A 13,915-nucleotide genomic window follows, 5' to 3' on the forward strand; every position below is an offset into this window, starting at 1 on the left:
CCAAGCTCCTCTGCCATCATACAGTGAGTGCGTTACAGGGGGATTTTGCAGCTCTTGTTGCCTTCAGTATGCAAAATAAGCAATGCAAATGTGCTCTGGTAGCGAAGGGCTCAAATGGCTCACGCAGAAATTTGCTTGTACAAGTCTCCTGCCAAATTTGACAGCAACCCAGTATGGGTCCTTCACTTCTGACTTCATTTTCCCCCTTTCTTAAAGCAGTAATAAAGGTGATGCCTTCACAAGGTCTTTTTGAAAACTCCATAAAGTTTTTCTGATGTTACAATGTTTGCATGTGCCCTGATCCAATATATCGCACTCTATTGTAGTGCCCATTCCCATTACCAAACCGAGCCTCATCTTACAGTTAATCTCCAGTTACTGCTGTTTGTAATTAAAACTGGTTGCTCTAAAAATACGTGGCAGGTACAAATACTAAATATGTCCCTAAAGGAGTAAATCAGCACTGCAATAATGATACGAGAAAGAATAGAAAATGCGCTGGAAGAATTTTAGTATTTATAGGAACTACTTGCTGCTAATTTTTCCTTACCCTTGGACTGCAATCAGGATGTATACGTGCTCAGAGGGCCAGGACAACCTGTTTTGTTTTGCAAACTACTTCAGTTCAGATCGAAACATTAAAAAAAGGCAAGTGGGAATGTTCACCTTGGGGGTGAAGGGGTGGAGAAATCAGGCTGAGTTTGAAATTCAATTTTGTGGAAAATGCAATGCTTCCACTCCAAATAGGACTTAGATAGGACGGTGATTCATCCCCCATTGAAGTCAATGCCAGAGTTGCTTTTGATTTAATCAGAATCAAACCCTATGGGATTATTCTCACTTGCAAGCTGGACTGGTCCTATTAAGTAGAGAAACCACAGTGCTTTTGCAGGGCTGCTTTTTTTTGCTTTTTTTTTCTTTTTTTTTTTATTTATTTAATGAAATTGGCTCAGTGTCACAAAACTGAGAGGAAACCCGAAACCCTTCTGTTTCAGTGCTTTTTGAATGTTCTTGGAACATCTGGCACAGCTGTTATTTTGACCCCAAGGCAGGAGTACAACCTCACTCCTGTTCCTATTCCAATTGAAGCTGACATCAAATATGCCAACACGAATGGGGCTGCGCAGCCCAAACTGAGCTGTCAGCTCCCTCTCGGAAGAAATGGGAGCTCCGGGCTGGGGCGAGCAACCAGAGCGATCCCGTTGTCACAGTCAGAGCTGTCAAACCTATGCAAAAAAAGACAGGAATGAGGTAAAGCAGTGGGCACTGTTTCTGGAGCTCCGCTAAGGAAGAGGCTACTTCTGTTTTTCTTTAAATTGCTTCCTTATTGACTTTCAAATTTAGCCACCCATAAACCTGAATGAATGCCCACAGGACGAGGGTTTTTTGCACCTCCACTTAAATGAGATTTGTGGAATTGGTTCATCCAAACGGAACTTCCGTACGTGGACGTATCTTTGAATCTGTTCGAGCTGCGTTTCCTTGCCTGGCACCAGAGAGATGAGAGTATTTTCCCCTCAGAAAAGATCACGGGGATAGCTGAGTGAGAATCCAGCATGCTCAAGATCCAGAAGAGGCTATCTTGTCTCTGATCAGTAATACCTGAAATCTAAATCTTTCTGCTTATTCTAAGCTGCAGGAACTTGTAAATCTTCCTTCTCCATGCACCTTCCTGATTTCCTTTCAGCTCTAAGACTTAATACTACTGCTTATACTTTCATCCCTTAAATGCTCAGAGCCTTAAATTTTCTCTGGTATACAGGATAATCAGTTCTCTAGTGTGTTAATCCTCATTATGTGCCTATTAAAATGAAGATTAAATCAAGCATTAGGGTGCCTCCTCCCATTATGAAATCTGAAAAAACAGGATTTAATTTGGAGGGGGGGTAGGAAAACAGCCAAACACCTAAAAAATTGGTTCTTAGGCTTCACTGGGAAGCAGTAAAAGCAAGACTCCGCTGAAGTCTGAGGTATGAACGCATGATTTTATTAATGTAATTGTGCAAGTGAGGGGAAGATAAGGAATGCAGCGCACAAGGAATAAGGTTTTAGGCACTGAGAGGGTATTTGCGTGTGCCTACGTGAGGTGTAGTGTGTTTGTACACGGGTTCAGTGTTGCGCACACGTGCTTTGGCAGGGAGGAGGCGATGCCTCCCATCTACACGCCCGCAGGTACGTCCTCCTGGCTTTCTGGGGGGCTGAGGTCAGGTGCAGAGCTGACCCGCTGCGTGAAGGCTCGGCGCCAGCCCCCGTTGTACGTGCCGTACGAAAATGCCCCTTCCCTTCTTCCAAGCTGCTGTAGCCCTGGGATAACTGCTAAACGGATGGGAAAATATCTTTTCTTAAAGGGCAGGTGATTTTTTTTGGGGTGGGGGAAGATTTAGGACTGCCCTGTCATTTCCTTGAGCTCAATTATCCATAGGAAGTCCCCCCCTCCCTTTCCCAAAGATTAACTTTTTGGTTATTGTTGTTTGGCAGGTACTTTTAATTGGCTGGAAAATATTCTTCCTGTGAAGTTGCAGTTTTCTGGGGCTTGAATGAGTCCAGTCTGCCATTGGCTCTGCCCAGCGCCTCCGGATTGGCTCTGCAGCCCGCGGGGGGACCGATAAGGGCGGCTATAAAAGCCCTCGGCGCTGCTCCTGGTCCCCCAGCGAGCAGGAGACGGAGGGGCCAGGCAGAGCCGGGCTGCGGCACGTCCCCGAGCCTCGGCAGACTCCTTTCTCTCTCCCTGGGAGCGCGTATCCAGATCCACATCTTTGCTCAAGCCGAAGTGGAAGAGGAGAGACACACACACACATACACCAAAAAAAAAAAAAAAAAAACCACCCAAAAAACCACACTTAGCGGAAACTTGTCAGAGAATGCTCCTAAAGTCTGGTTTTCTCCTGCTGCTGGTGATCAGTGCATCTGCATCCTATGAAGCTGAACAGAATGACTCTGTGAGCCCCAGGAAACCCAGGGTTGCAGCCCAGAACTCAGGTAACACCCAGCAAAGAGGGCTTTGAGCCTGAATGAACCCTGATGTGTTAAACTGTTTCAGATATCTCTACTGATGTTTTTTCTCTTTTTTTTTTTTTTCCTTATAAACTTAATGGCTGGTTTAAAGGAGCAAATATTAATTTAAGGGTCTGATTCAGGAGGATATTGGTGCATAGCTGGAGAAGAAATCTTCTCCTTTCAGGAGCTGGGTCAGGGAACCGGTGTGTGATCTGCTAGCAGGATGCAATCCGTTCTCTCTCCTCCTCCCCCATCTACTAAATGAGTTCCATGTACTTTTTTTTTTCCGCCTGCTTGCATGCATCTTTCTCTCTTCTCCAATTGCAATCATGCTTTGGTGTTAAATTCCTTGCTTTTTAGGAAGTTGATAAAATGCGTGGAAATTTGACTGAACCATTGTTCTGCTAAAACATCTGTCTGTTCAAAGAGGGGGAGAGAAAGATAGGCGACTTTGAAGAATGCAGTAACCTAGAAACTGTCCACTGCTAGCATTTATTTTCAAAAACTGATTGCTATCAGTTAGATGGTACCACAAAAATATGACTGTGACATTTAGCAAACTTGCTTTTACAATGGATAAAAAAATTGCTGGCAAGTCAGCTCTGGATGTCTCTACTTTGTGCACTATAGATGCTTAGATAAGTTGGACACATTGTCTTGAACAATGGAAATTAAAAATCTGTCTTCTAGTATACTGAGAAGATATTAGGTCTCTAATTTGGAGCTCATTAACAGATGTCTTATTTTAGATCTGCAAGGCTCTGCAGCATTATACTAGGGTGTTTGCTCAATTTCCTTTTGTATTTGGTTGCTATAGAAACATAGGGTCTCACTATTGCACCGTGCCTAAAACAATAAAAGCTTAATGCATACTAAGTCTGCTGAAAGCAAAGTTATAATTTGAACCTGTGGAAACATAATTATGGGAATGACTTGTGCGATGGTGAGGTTACGAACTGGGGAGAGGATGATCTTACCAAATATTTCTCCCTTCAGGCACGCAAGCAAGAGCGGAGAACGAGGAGGGGTTAATTGGGTGATTTTTTCTTATTTTTTAAATTATTTTTTCTCCTCTTTTCTGTAAAGATCCTAGTTATATAGATACATCTTTAGGCTACGACTTAGCTCTTATTAAGGTGTGTTCTCTTCCACTAAATGCAAATCCTCACTTTTTCCCACACCTAGGATCTTGATGGGAGACACTGGGTTTGCATTTCTTCCTAAAGAATGTCTCGTAACATGATCTGCAAAAGTAATGAATATGCCTTGCACAGACACATAAGGGGACAGATGTTCAGCTTACCAAAAAAGGTTAATCCCTACTAATTTCAGGGCAATCATGTGGCAATACTGCTGATTCATTGTTAAAATGCATAGTATCTGCACTAAAAAAGATGGGATGACATGGATACCCTCCTGTTCAGCCTAACTACTGCCTCAACGATTTTAATTATACATGGTCAGCTCCATTACCTTAACTTTCTCTGCCCAGATGTCCCTTCTCTTTGCGAATCTTCAGCAATATGACCTTTCTTGGCTATGCTTGCAAACTGCTGGGTACCAGGTTAGTATTAGCACCAAGCTGCTTGTTCAAGTCCTTTGTAATACTGATAATTGACATGCAAACTAGAATCTTATTTCTAGATACTTTAGGCTTTTTTAGAAAAAATAGAATAGAACAGACTATTTCAGTTGGAAGGGACCTACACGATCACATAGTGCAACTGCCTGACCGATTCAGAGCTGACCAAGCTAAAGCATGTTAAGCACAAATACCTCCAATGCTAGCAAAACCAGCGCTTCCTCGCAGCAAGTGCAGATTTCCTGCCAGCTTATTGGCAATCGCCATCACTTCGGTCTCATTTCCAAATGAGGTCTGTGAGCCAGATGCTGCCAAACTGCTCTGACCTCCCTTTGTTTAAGACCATGGAGGACACCTCACTACCCAGTGCTCTTCATGGCCTCACCCTCATTACTTCTGCCTTCTTTAGAGGGACGCTGAATAAAGCTGTAAATGCATGCACTCAGAATTAGCTTGGGCTGGACCTAGTTCGTCTAGTCTCCATCTAGCCAAAGAGTATCAGGTGTTGCCTCTCTTTTAATCCATACGCAACCGATTGAAGGTATTGGTGGTTGCTGTTTCTGTTCCTTGATTTGTTGGCGGTCTGCTGCATGCCTTCAGTTAATAACTCCCTTTGGTAGTGCCTTTGGCTTCTCTTCATGACCTCTCCCTGCAGTCCCAAAAAGCAATAAGGCTACCGCTTGACTGCAGTTGAGCATGACTTGCCGTTGCGCTGGCGAAGGGCTTTACGGCGTCGAGCACTGGGGAGCGCTGCATATGTAATGTCGTGCCTGTGCCTCTCTCTGCAGCCGAGGTGGTTCGCTGTCTGAACAGTGCCCTCCAGGTGGGCTGCGGGGCCTTCGCCTGCCTGGAGAACTCCACGTGCGACACTGATGGCATGTACGACATCTGCAAGTCCTTCCTGTACAGTGCTGCTAAATTTGACACTCAGGTACAGTATGAGTATAAAGGGGACAAGAATAATACCTCGCCGTTAGAGCTCCCTTTTCATGCCCTGATTCAATAAAGTGCTTTTGCAAGTCCTGCGACACTAAAGCATATGCTTAAATGCTTTGCTGATGCCTTAATTTCTCTGTCCTCATGGAGATGGGGTCTGTGCAGCCTTAACCCTTCCTTTCTTGCAGCCCTGCCTGCTGCTTCGCTACGCCTCTGAACCATGATTTTGGTTTTTGGCTACACATGCATCCTTCAAGGCTATTTTCTACAGTACATTTTCCACATACTGTATGCTATGTGTGAGGACTTGGCAAGGAGTGTTTTGTGGGGCGGCGAGCTAAGTTTCCTCTTCAGGAGGAAATATAAACGTTCTTCTAACAAAGTAAGTCTTCTGACTGTGTGACCTGGCACAGGCCTGGGATTTGAATTGGAAGTCTCTGGGCCTGGGAATGCACGGCCAGATCAGCTGCTCCAGAGCTGCAGTTGCTTGCAGCAGAATAAATAGGATAATATCAGAGGACTGTGGCTCTGCCGAGGGCTCTTTTCCTTCGTACTTTCTTCCCAAAATGTGCACACCCCCTCATTCCCTGTGCTCTTGCTCCCAAGGACAAACTTAAAAGCTCTTAAAGCATCTTGAGGTCTGGTGAACCAGATGCGTTAAATCGGTGGTATGCAGCGAGCGGTCCGGCCCCCTTCTGGAGGGCAGAATTGGCCCATCTCTGGTGCTGGCACTTCTAGGTCTGTTCACGCAAAGACTTTCATTGCCTAAATCTTTTGGAAACAGGAGCTTGCCGTGCTCTCTGGACGGTGTGCATCCCAACTGAAACTGCTGTGACTAGAACTATGCAATAATTGTGAGCATTTAGGGTCCATTTCCTTGCCGTGCTTGGTAAGGGACCTCCAGCAGATCTGTAATTGCAGCAAGGGTAATTAATAGCAGCCAGCCACAGTGCAGTATCTGTTAATACATCCCTTTTTATGAAATCTGTTGCAGTTTTAAGGTTTTTCTTCTGTTTCCAGGGAAAAGCTTTTGTGAAAGAAAGCTTGAAATGCATTGCAAATGGGGTGACGTCCAAGGTGTTCCTTGCCATCCGGAGGTGCTCCACGTTCCAAAGAATGATCTCCGAAGTGCAGGAGGAGTGCTACAGCAAACTGGACATGTGCGGCATTGCAAAACGAAATCCTGAAGCCATCACAGAGGTCGTCCAGCTTCCAAATCAGTTCTCAAACCGGTATGTGGCGCTTTCCTCAGCTGAAGTGCATCAAATGCAAAAATGGGAAGCACAGAGAAAGAAATGAGAGGAACAAAGCTGACTAACTTCTTACAAGCCCTTATACAGCTTAGCCTAAATATTGTTCTCTGCCTTTTCAAATCCTTGTTAAGTTTTACCAGCATTCTTCTGATCCTCTGTTTGGTAAATACACTTATAAACATCTCCAGGGGAGAATCATAAAATTAACTAGACATACATTGCTTAAAAGCCTGGAGTTTGTTTAAATATCAGTTCTTTTCATTTGAATGCAGTATAATAGTAAGCAGAGCTGTTAAATACCAAACCAGTTTGATTAATATAGCATCTCTGGCATATTGAGCACTTAAGAGCTTCTCAACCTTCATTGACTTCTTCATACTGCAGTCACCCCTTTTTTTGACTTTATATAGCACCTAGCAAATGAGGACTTGCCCTCTGACTTACCATGGCAATATGAAGAACGAGGAAAGCTTAAAGGGAACCGGGCTCCTCTGTAACCTTACTCTGCCATGATCCCGTAGTTCATGCTTCTAGGGATAGCCTGGTGTTCTTAATGGTCTCTTTTAGGGTTGTCTTCACCCCTGTTCCTTCTTGATAGCAAAGGCTGCCGGCAGAAACGGGCAGGTCACGCTGCTCTCTGGCTCCTTGGAGCACAGAACTGCCCTGTCCCCATCCTCCAAGGACAAGGGACAGGGAGGTACTGCAGTCTGCGCAGTCACGCTGCAAGGGCAGGGATTTCTTCCTCTAAGTCCTGGAACAATCAGTGCTGAGTCTTGTGATTGGGATAAAAGGGATCTTTTTGAACACTTTGAGTAAATATACTCTAGAATTTGAGTGCAAACAGACCAAGCTGCAATTTAACATGTAGGCTGGCTGTGGCAAATGCTACAGCTCCTCTGGCGTGGCTGTTGGACTTGATCTAGAAGCATGTTAAGCCTCCAGACCTATCCTAGGATGGGTATGCCAGTGATATATAGGTGTTGCATCTCTGACCAGCATAAATTTATTACAGAAAACTCTATTGTAGATACTATATCCAGAAAACTGTACTTGTGGGAAGGCAAAAATTGTGTGTATTATTTCCCCTCTTCCCCCAAGCAAATTTGGAAGAGGTTTCCGCCGAGGCCTGGGATGAGGAGCAGGCAGCACGGTCTCTCACAGGCTGAAAGAGGGTTCAGGTTTATACGGTGGATTGTAGAGTCAAACAGCCCTTGGCAGGGCTGTAGCGGCATTGGGGTGAAGGGGGGACGTGTGGACACTTGAGCGAGGGAGGGTGCAGCGATAGCAGCAGCGGTCTTACACGTGCTGGGGATGTTCCTCTCCAGAGGAGTGGGCCTGAACCGGAGCCGCTCTCTCCCGAGGCAGAGGGGACTCCTCCCCCACAGCCGCCAACCCTTCTCGAAGCCAAAGGATATTATGACATGTTGAGTAACAAAAGCAGCAGGATTTCCCAGCTAATAGTTTACATTGAGGTCTCCTAAAGCATCCTGCTTTCCCAGCCCCTGTCCCAACATAGCCACAGAATAAGAATGTGCCGCTTGGCCTGGGACACTGAAAGGAAGTAGTTAAAGGTCATAGCATCTTCCTGTGATTTAATGGCATGGCAGGAGCAGGAGGAGAGGAAACCTTGTCTTCGCTTGCAGTCTGGCTGCCGAAAGGCACTAGCGAGCTGTTTGATTGCAGCTCCAGCTATGGAAACCACCGAGCTGTATTTGTACGAAGGAGGTGTAGGCAGCGCAGCAGAGGAAGGCGGCTAGGATCTGTTCCTCCTGTCCTGTTAGACTGGGACCAGTTTAACCTGGATGCATGGCTCGCACAGATGTATTCATCATCAGCTGCTGCGCACGCTTCAGACCTTAATATTAGCACTGCTGAGCTGTGCTTGCACTGTGCTCCACCGTGCCAAAGCTTGGTCCTTTTGTACTTCAAGTGCAGCAGAAACTTTAACCTCACCTGACCTCCGCTGGCTGCTCTAAAGGCCAGAGCTGAGAGTTAGGAAAGGAGTTTGAATGTGAACTCTCATTTCCCTCTTCCTTCCCCTCCTCCACCTGCAGGTTATTCTCTTCTCTGCTCCTATGGAAAAATGTCACGGTGACCTTAAAGGCTTAAAATAAGTTCCCTGTCGCCCTTTCAGGCCGAAGTAGCCCAGCAAATACGGGACTGCTCCCCCTTTTCCCAACTTTCTCTCCTTAGGAAGATGCTCTCGTGTACAGCGAGGTCCCACTTGCCAGCTTCGCTCTCCCTGCCCAAGCCAGCCGTGCACACAGGGTTGTGCTGATTTCGTTCCTTTGAGCACTGTTCTCCGCTTGGCTCAAGCAGTGCTGGGGAAACAGATCAGCACAATTTCCTGGCTCCCTCCTTGAGCAAGGAACGCACGCTCAAGGCTGCTGGAAGGCAAAAATGCAGCAGCAGGCTGTAGAGGAGGCAGGCATGCAACAGGCCAAAGCACAAGGTCCTCACTTGTGATTTAATGCGTGGAAGTGACAACTGATTGTGTGTCCCAAAGATCTGTCCCCAGGGAACACATGCATGTGTCAGGCTCTGACTTGGACTGAGCCTGCTTCTCTCTCCTCTGGCCCCGTGCTAAAGGCTGTGCGTGGAGAGGAGCAAAAGGGAATGGTGCCGCAAGGGTGGATGCATTTGTAGGAAGGGTCGTGCTGGCTCAGACCAGCGGTCGGTTTAGTCCGTTACCCTGTCTGGTGATAGGCAGCGTCTGTCTACTAGAAAGACGCAATTATTTTTCTTCCTAAAGCTCTAGAAACTCGGGGGGTTTAGCGGAGAGTAAAACAGACGCTTAAGCCAATGACTACATCAGCTTAGCTCCGCACTCTCGCCTTCTTCCCGATCCACCAGGGCAACACCATAATCGCTCGTGCTGATAGCCTTACCTTTCAGAGCTGGAGCAGCTGCTCATTTAGGACGACTAAATGAGAAGTTTGACGGGTTATGTTCCTTCCAAGGCATTTGTTAGATGTGGCGAGAATACGTACATTGTGCGCTGCCAAAAATAAATTTCAAACCCACCCTGAATGACTTAAAAATTCTGATTCTCATAGTTTTGTTGCTTGGACTGGTCTCCTGGCTTGAGATCAGCTCTTACCTTGTTTCTTTGGTCGTGCTGGGAGATGCCTTGGAGTAACAGGTGGTAACTCTCATGCAGGTATTACAACAAGCTGGTGAGAAGCTTACTGGAGTGTGATGAAGAGACTGTCAGCACCATCAAGGACAGCTTGATGGAGAAGATCGGACCCAACATGGCAAGCCTCTTCCACCTGCTGCAGACAGATCACTGCGCCCAAGGCCACCCGCGCGCGGACTTCGCCAGGAGACGCATCACCGAGCCGCAGAAGCTAAAACTCTACTTCAGGAACCTCCGAGGTGAGGGGTCTGTCCCGGCCCACGCAAAGCGCAGCTCCGCCGAAAGCGCGTAACGCCCCGGGGGAGCAGCAATGGGTGTGTAAGGGATGCTAAGCACTACCAAAGCTGAAGTCTCTCTTCTAGAAGAGTAATGCACCCAAACCAAGTGTACTGTAGCTAGTTTTAATAACAACTAGGAACTGGTTTTAGATTTAGTCATTAATATTTTCTATTCCTCTCGAACAAAACTTTTGCATGGATCTGTGTTCGGTGTCTCAGCTTTCCCGCCGTCAAAATGTCTCCATCTCTTTTCTTCCCCACAAAAAGATACCCCAAACAATCTTAGTCTTAACTATAACCGTACAGTAGTCAGGCCTTCAGACACAAGACTCTAAATGTACTGTAGCGCTACCACCATTGAAGTCTGAAGATTTGGCACCAAGGAGAATAGCTTATTCTCACTTGTACTAAGCTGGTAGGCGACGATAGATGCACTAATAACTATTGCACATCCTAAAGATGTCAATGGAATTCGTGTTATGAATCTGTGCTGGCCATGGACGAATATGAATGTCATATTCCTGGTCTCTTAGTGTCATACAGTCCTAATCCTTCCAATACAGCTCCGTTAACCCGTCGATTTACCAAACTCGCTAGCTGTGGATGAGTCTAGTTACCGTGACCTGGCACCACAGTGCAAAATGAGTTAAAACTATCCCCCCGACACACACCAAATCAGGAAAGGAACATTTTGTACTACGGAAATGATTAAAAGAGGTGCCAGTCTATGGTTGAAGCTAGTCAGAAGGTTACATAATCTTGCATTGTATTTAAAAGCTAACATCTATGTACTGTATTTAACTGTCTAAAGCTTTAAAAGAAATCTAACAAAAACAAACCCTGTCTTAAGACTAGAGTATTAAAGGTCTTGTTCTAACTGTGGTATAAATAGTTTTAAAATCTTGTCATGTACTGTACATAAATTCCACGAGAGTCTGCTTAAAAGGAGCAGAATATAATAACTTTATTGCATAAACTTAGTTTTGTAAGTTAGCTATTTCTTTTTTCCTGGAAACAGTATCTGTCATATTCAAGAGTTCACATTCTATTCTGTGGCCTTTTTATAATGGAAGAGAGAAAATGTTTAGGACAGAAATTACAGGGCCAGAAACAAGCCTCTCTTCTCATTGCTAAAATGGAGCGGGAGGGGGAGAAAAAAAGAAGAGTTCAGCCTGGCCAGTGCTATCTCCACAGAGCTGCTGCGAGACGTAGTTATACCCAAGGCACGAGTGCTGCTGGAGAGCTATTTGGGGAATTATCAGATGGCTGACAAAAAGCTGCTTTGGGATCTCATAGCTGCCGCAGGCTAAAACTTCCTTTAGAAAGCTGATTTCTGGGGGGAGGCAGGAAAAATCCTTCAGTTCTCTTAAGCCAGAAGTAAAGCGGTGTGCCTGCCTGTGAGAGGACACATGCATTAATGCTCTCAGACCTGCCTTTCTTCCCATCCGCTTCTTCAGCAGCCGCTGCCAGCGGGAGCGGAGCAGCCGGTCCCGCAGCAGTAGCCGGGGGCCTCCCCCAAACGCCGCTTTCTGCACAGTAGTCTGGCCGGCCTTCGGTGCGCCAAAAAAAGCCACGTCGTGGCATGCGATCAACGGGGCCAGTTCCACACTCCAAATCTATCCCGTTAGAGTCCATCTGCAGAGTGGATGACTCTAGCTCAACTAGTTAGAGAGCTAATAAAGGAGGGATCTATTTTTCTTTTCAAAATCTAAAGCAATATAACTTTTTTTTTTTAACCACAAAGCCTTTAAACAATAACTTGCTGCTAATATATTGAAACCAGATGCAGTGGCAGCATTTCTAATATTGCTGTCTTCATTAAATGTAGCCCAAAAGTGCTGTCATAAAATTGTAAGCAGCAAAAAATGTTGCTGACGGTAGAGGGTTGTTATTTTATTTTTTTTAATACTCTGAATCGTGCCGTCCAGGGCAAGCAAGATGCAATATTGCTTGTTCTTAAATCACAGTCAGGTATATAGAGTCCAACACAAGTTTTGCAAGGTGAAAACCAAAGGCCCCTTGAATATCCTGACCCTAAAAGTTTGACTTATGCTTAGGAACTGCTCCCAGCACTGTGCACGTGCGGCTTTCCACCCTACAGCATTACGCCTCACGCTGCACCGTTAGGAGACGGGGATTACTAAACAGGGCAGTCTGCTGGGATTTGCGCATCAAGTGCGTATTGCTGCTTGGGGAAATTGTTACAGAAGGGTCTTTACCTGGCTCGAGGCAGTGTCCAAACAAGCGCCTGGATGGCTGCACTGGTGCTCCGGAGCCCAGCCCTGGGCCATGCGAAGCAGCTCCCGTTTTGGGTACCCAAGGCCCCCATGGGCTCGCACCAGCGGAGCTCACTGAGGACATCTAGCAGGCACGATTTTCCATGGAGATGGAATGGCGAGTGGCTCCTCTGTTGCTTTGTGCATCCATTTTGGTGAAAACCTAAGGGTTTATGAAGTTGATTTGGGGCTGGGGAGGAGGGTTAGGTTACCCCAAACCCTCTCTTTTGGTTGTCATAATTAACTTTCTTTTTCTAGTAGGAATTAAATTTGTTGTCCCCTTAATATGCGTGGGAAGATGACTGGGAAAATAATTCCCCCCGATTCAATTTGCTCTGGTATCACAGACCTGTGATAAACCTGACCTGAGCAAACCAAAGCTCTGCCTCTCCGCACTGGCACTGCCCCGTGTCGGAGAGAGCCTCGACTACATCACGAGATTTTTGGGCTGCTTTAATACATCACTTTTTTTCCTATGCTGAAGTAGTAAGGAAGCCGCAAGCACACGTCCGTAAAATCAAAAGGCCTGGGGCTCACCTTGCCTAACTTTTGCCATCTAGCCCCAAGCTGGTCATTGAAAGCTCTCTCTTCTCAGGGGAGGGGGGCATGGAGATGGGAGAGGCGCTTCCCATCGACTGGGAAGGATGCCTGATTTTAGATGGTTTGAATTAGGTGAGAGAGATCCCCTTGGGGATGGGGAATGATTCTCAATATTAAGTCCAGCTATTTCACGTTTTATTTAATCTCTAATGCTTTATTTTTTTAATCTTGCATTCATGGCAAAATGATTTCTCTTGGGGGCGGGGAGGGGCTTATCTAGAAATGTTTGCATGATTCTCATTGTGATTTGTTTGCACTTTAGATGTTTTGTGCCATTATAAATTTGCATTATGTATTTATAATTTAAAGATACTTAGAAGGGGGAGAGAGTTTGGGTTTTTTTGTTGTTTTTTTGCTGAGTACTGGAATAAACAGTGAGCATATCTGGTATATGTCATTATTTATTGTTTAAATTACATTTTTAAAGCTCAGTGTGTTCATATAAAGGTTATTTGAAACATATCATAGTAATGAGAAAGATGCAAGTTATTTTCTTTGCTTATTTTTATAATTAAAGATGCATAACATAATGAGGCCTATGTTGGATTTTCTTCTGCAATGAAATAAAATGTCAAATTTAAGGGTTTTTAGTGTCTGACTCTTTCATTAAACCTTACTGTGACTGCTGACCATGATACTACCCAAGGAGCCAGTTGTCGCACCCACCTGCGACTGAGCGTCGTAGCTTTTACGTCTGTTCTGGATGCCGAATATCTCCGGTTCAGACCCTGCAGCGCAGGTGCTGCGAAGTTCATCTCGCAGAGTCTTCGCCTCTTGACACGGCTCAGCGGCGAGGCTGGAGAAAAATAGGAAGAAAGGGGTGAAAGCGGAGTAAATGGTGCCTGCAGAAGCCT

The 13,915-nt window shown here is 45.6% G+C and overlaps 1 protein-coding gene across 1 annotated transcript; it reads left to right on the forward strand.

The window, feature by feature from the left end:
* The first annotated feature begins 2,861 nt into the window (after window positions 1-2,861).
* Window positions 2,862-10,199, forward strand: STC1 (stanniocalcin 1). The gene is made up of 4 exons (XM_010283437.1): window positions 2,862-2,979; window positions 5,368-5,510; window positions 6,536-6,747; window positions 9,929-10,199. Exons 1-4 carry the CDS (start codon window positions 2,862-2,864, stop codon window positions 10,197-10,199), a joined length of 744 nt encoding a protein of 247 aa, XP_010281739.1.
* The last annotated feature ends 3,716 nt before the right edge of the window (window positions 10,200-13,915 follow it).

The sequence above is a fragment of the Phaethon lepturus genome, unplaced genomic scaffold (genome assembly GCF_000687285.1).
Source record: "Phaethon lepturus isolate BGI_N335 unplaced genomic scaffold, ASM68728v1 scaffold34703, whole genome shotgun sequence".
Lineage (NCBI taxonomy): Eukaryota > Metazoa > Chordata > Aves > Phaethontiformes > Phaethontidae > Phaethon > Phaethon lepturus.

Bases quoted from the DNA above. Each gene is read 5' to 3' on its own strand.
- STC1 (XM_010283437.1), top strand. From the start codon at position 2,862: ATGCTCCTAAAGTCTGGTTTTCTCCTGCTGCTGGTGATCAGTGCATCT. The intron at 2,980-5,367 runs GTAACACCCAGC...CTCTCTCTGCAG, and splicing joins GGTTGCAGCCCAGAACTCAG to CCGAGGTGGTTCGCTGTCTG. The intron at 5,511-6,535 runs GTACAGTATGAG...TTCTGTTTCCAG, and splicing joins CTGCTAAATTTGACACTCAG to GGAAAAGCTTTTGTGAAAGA.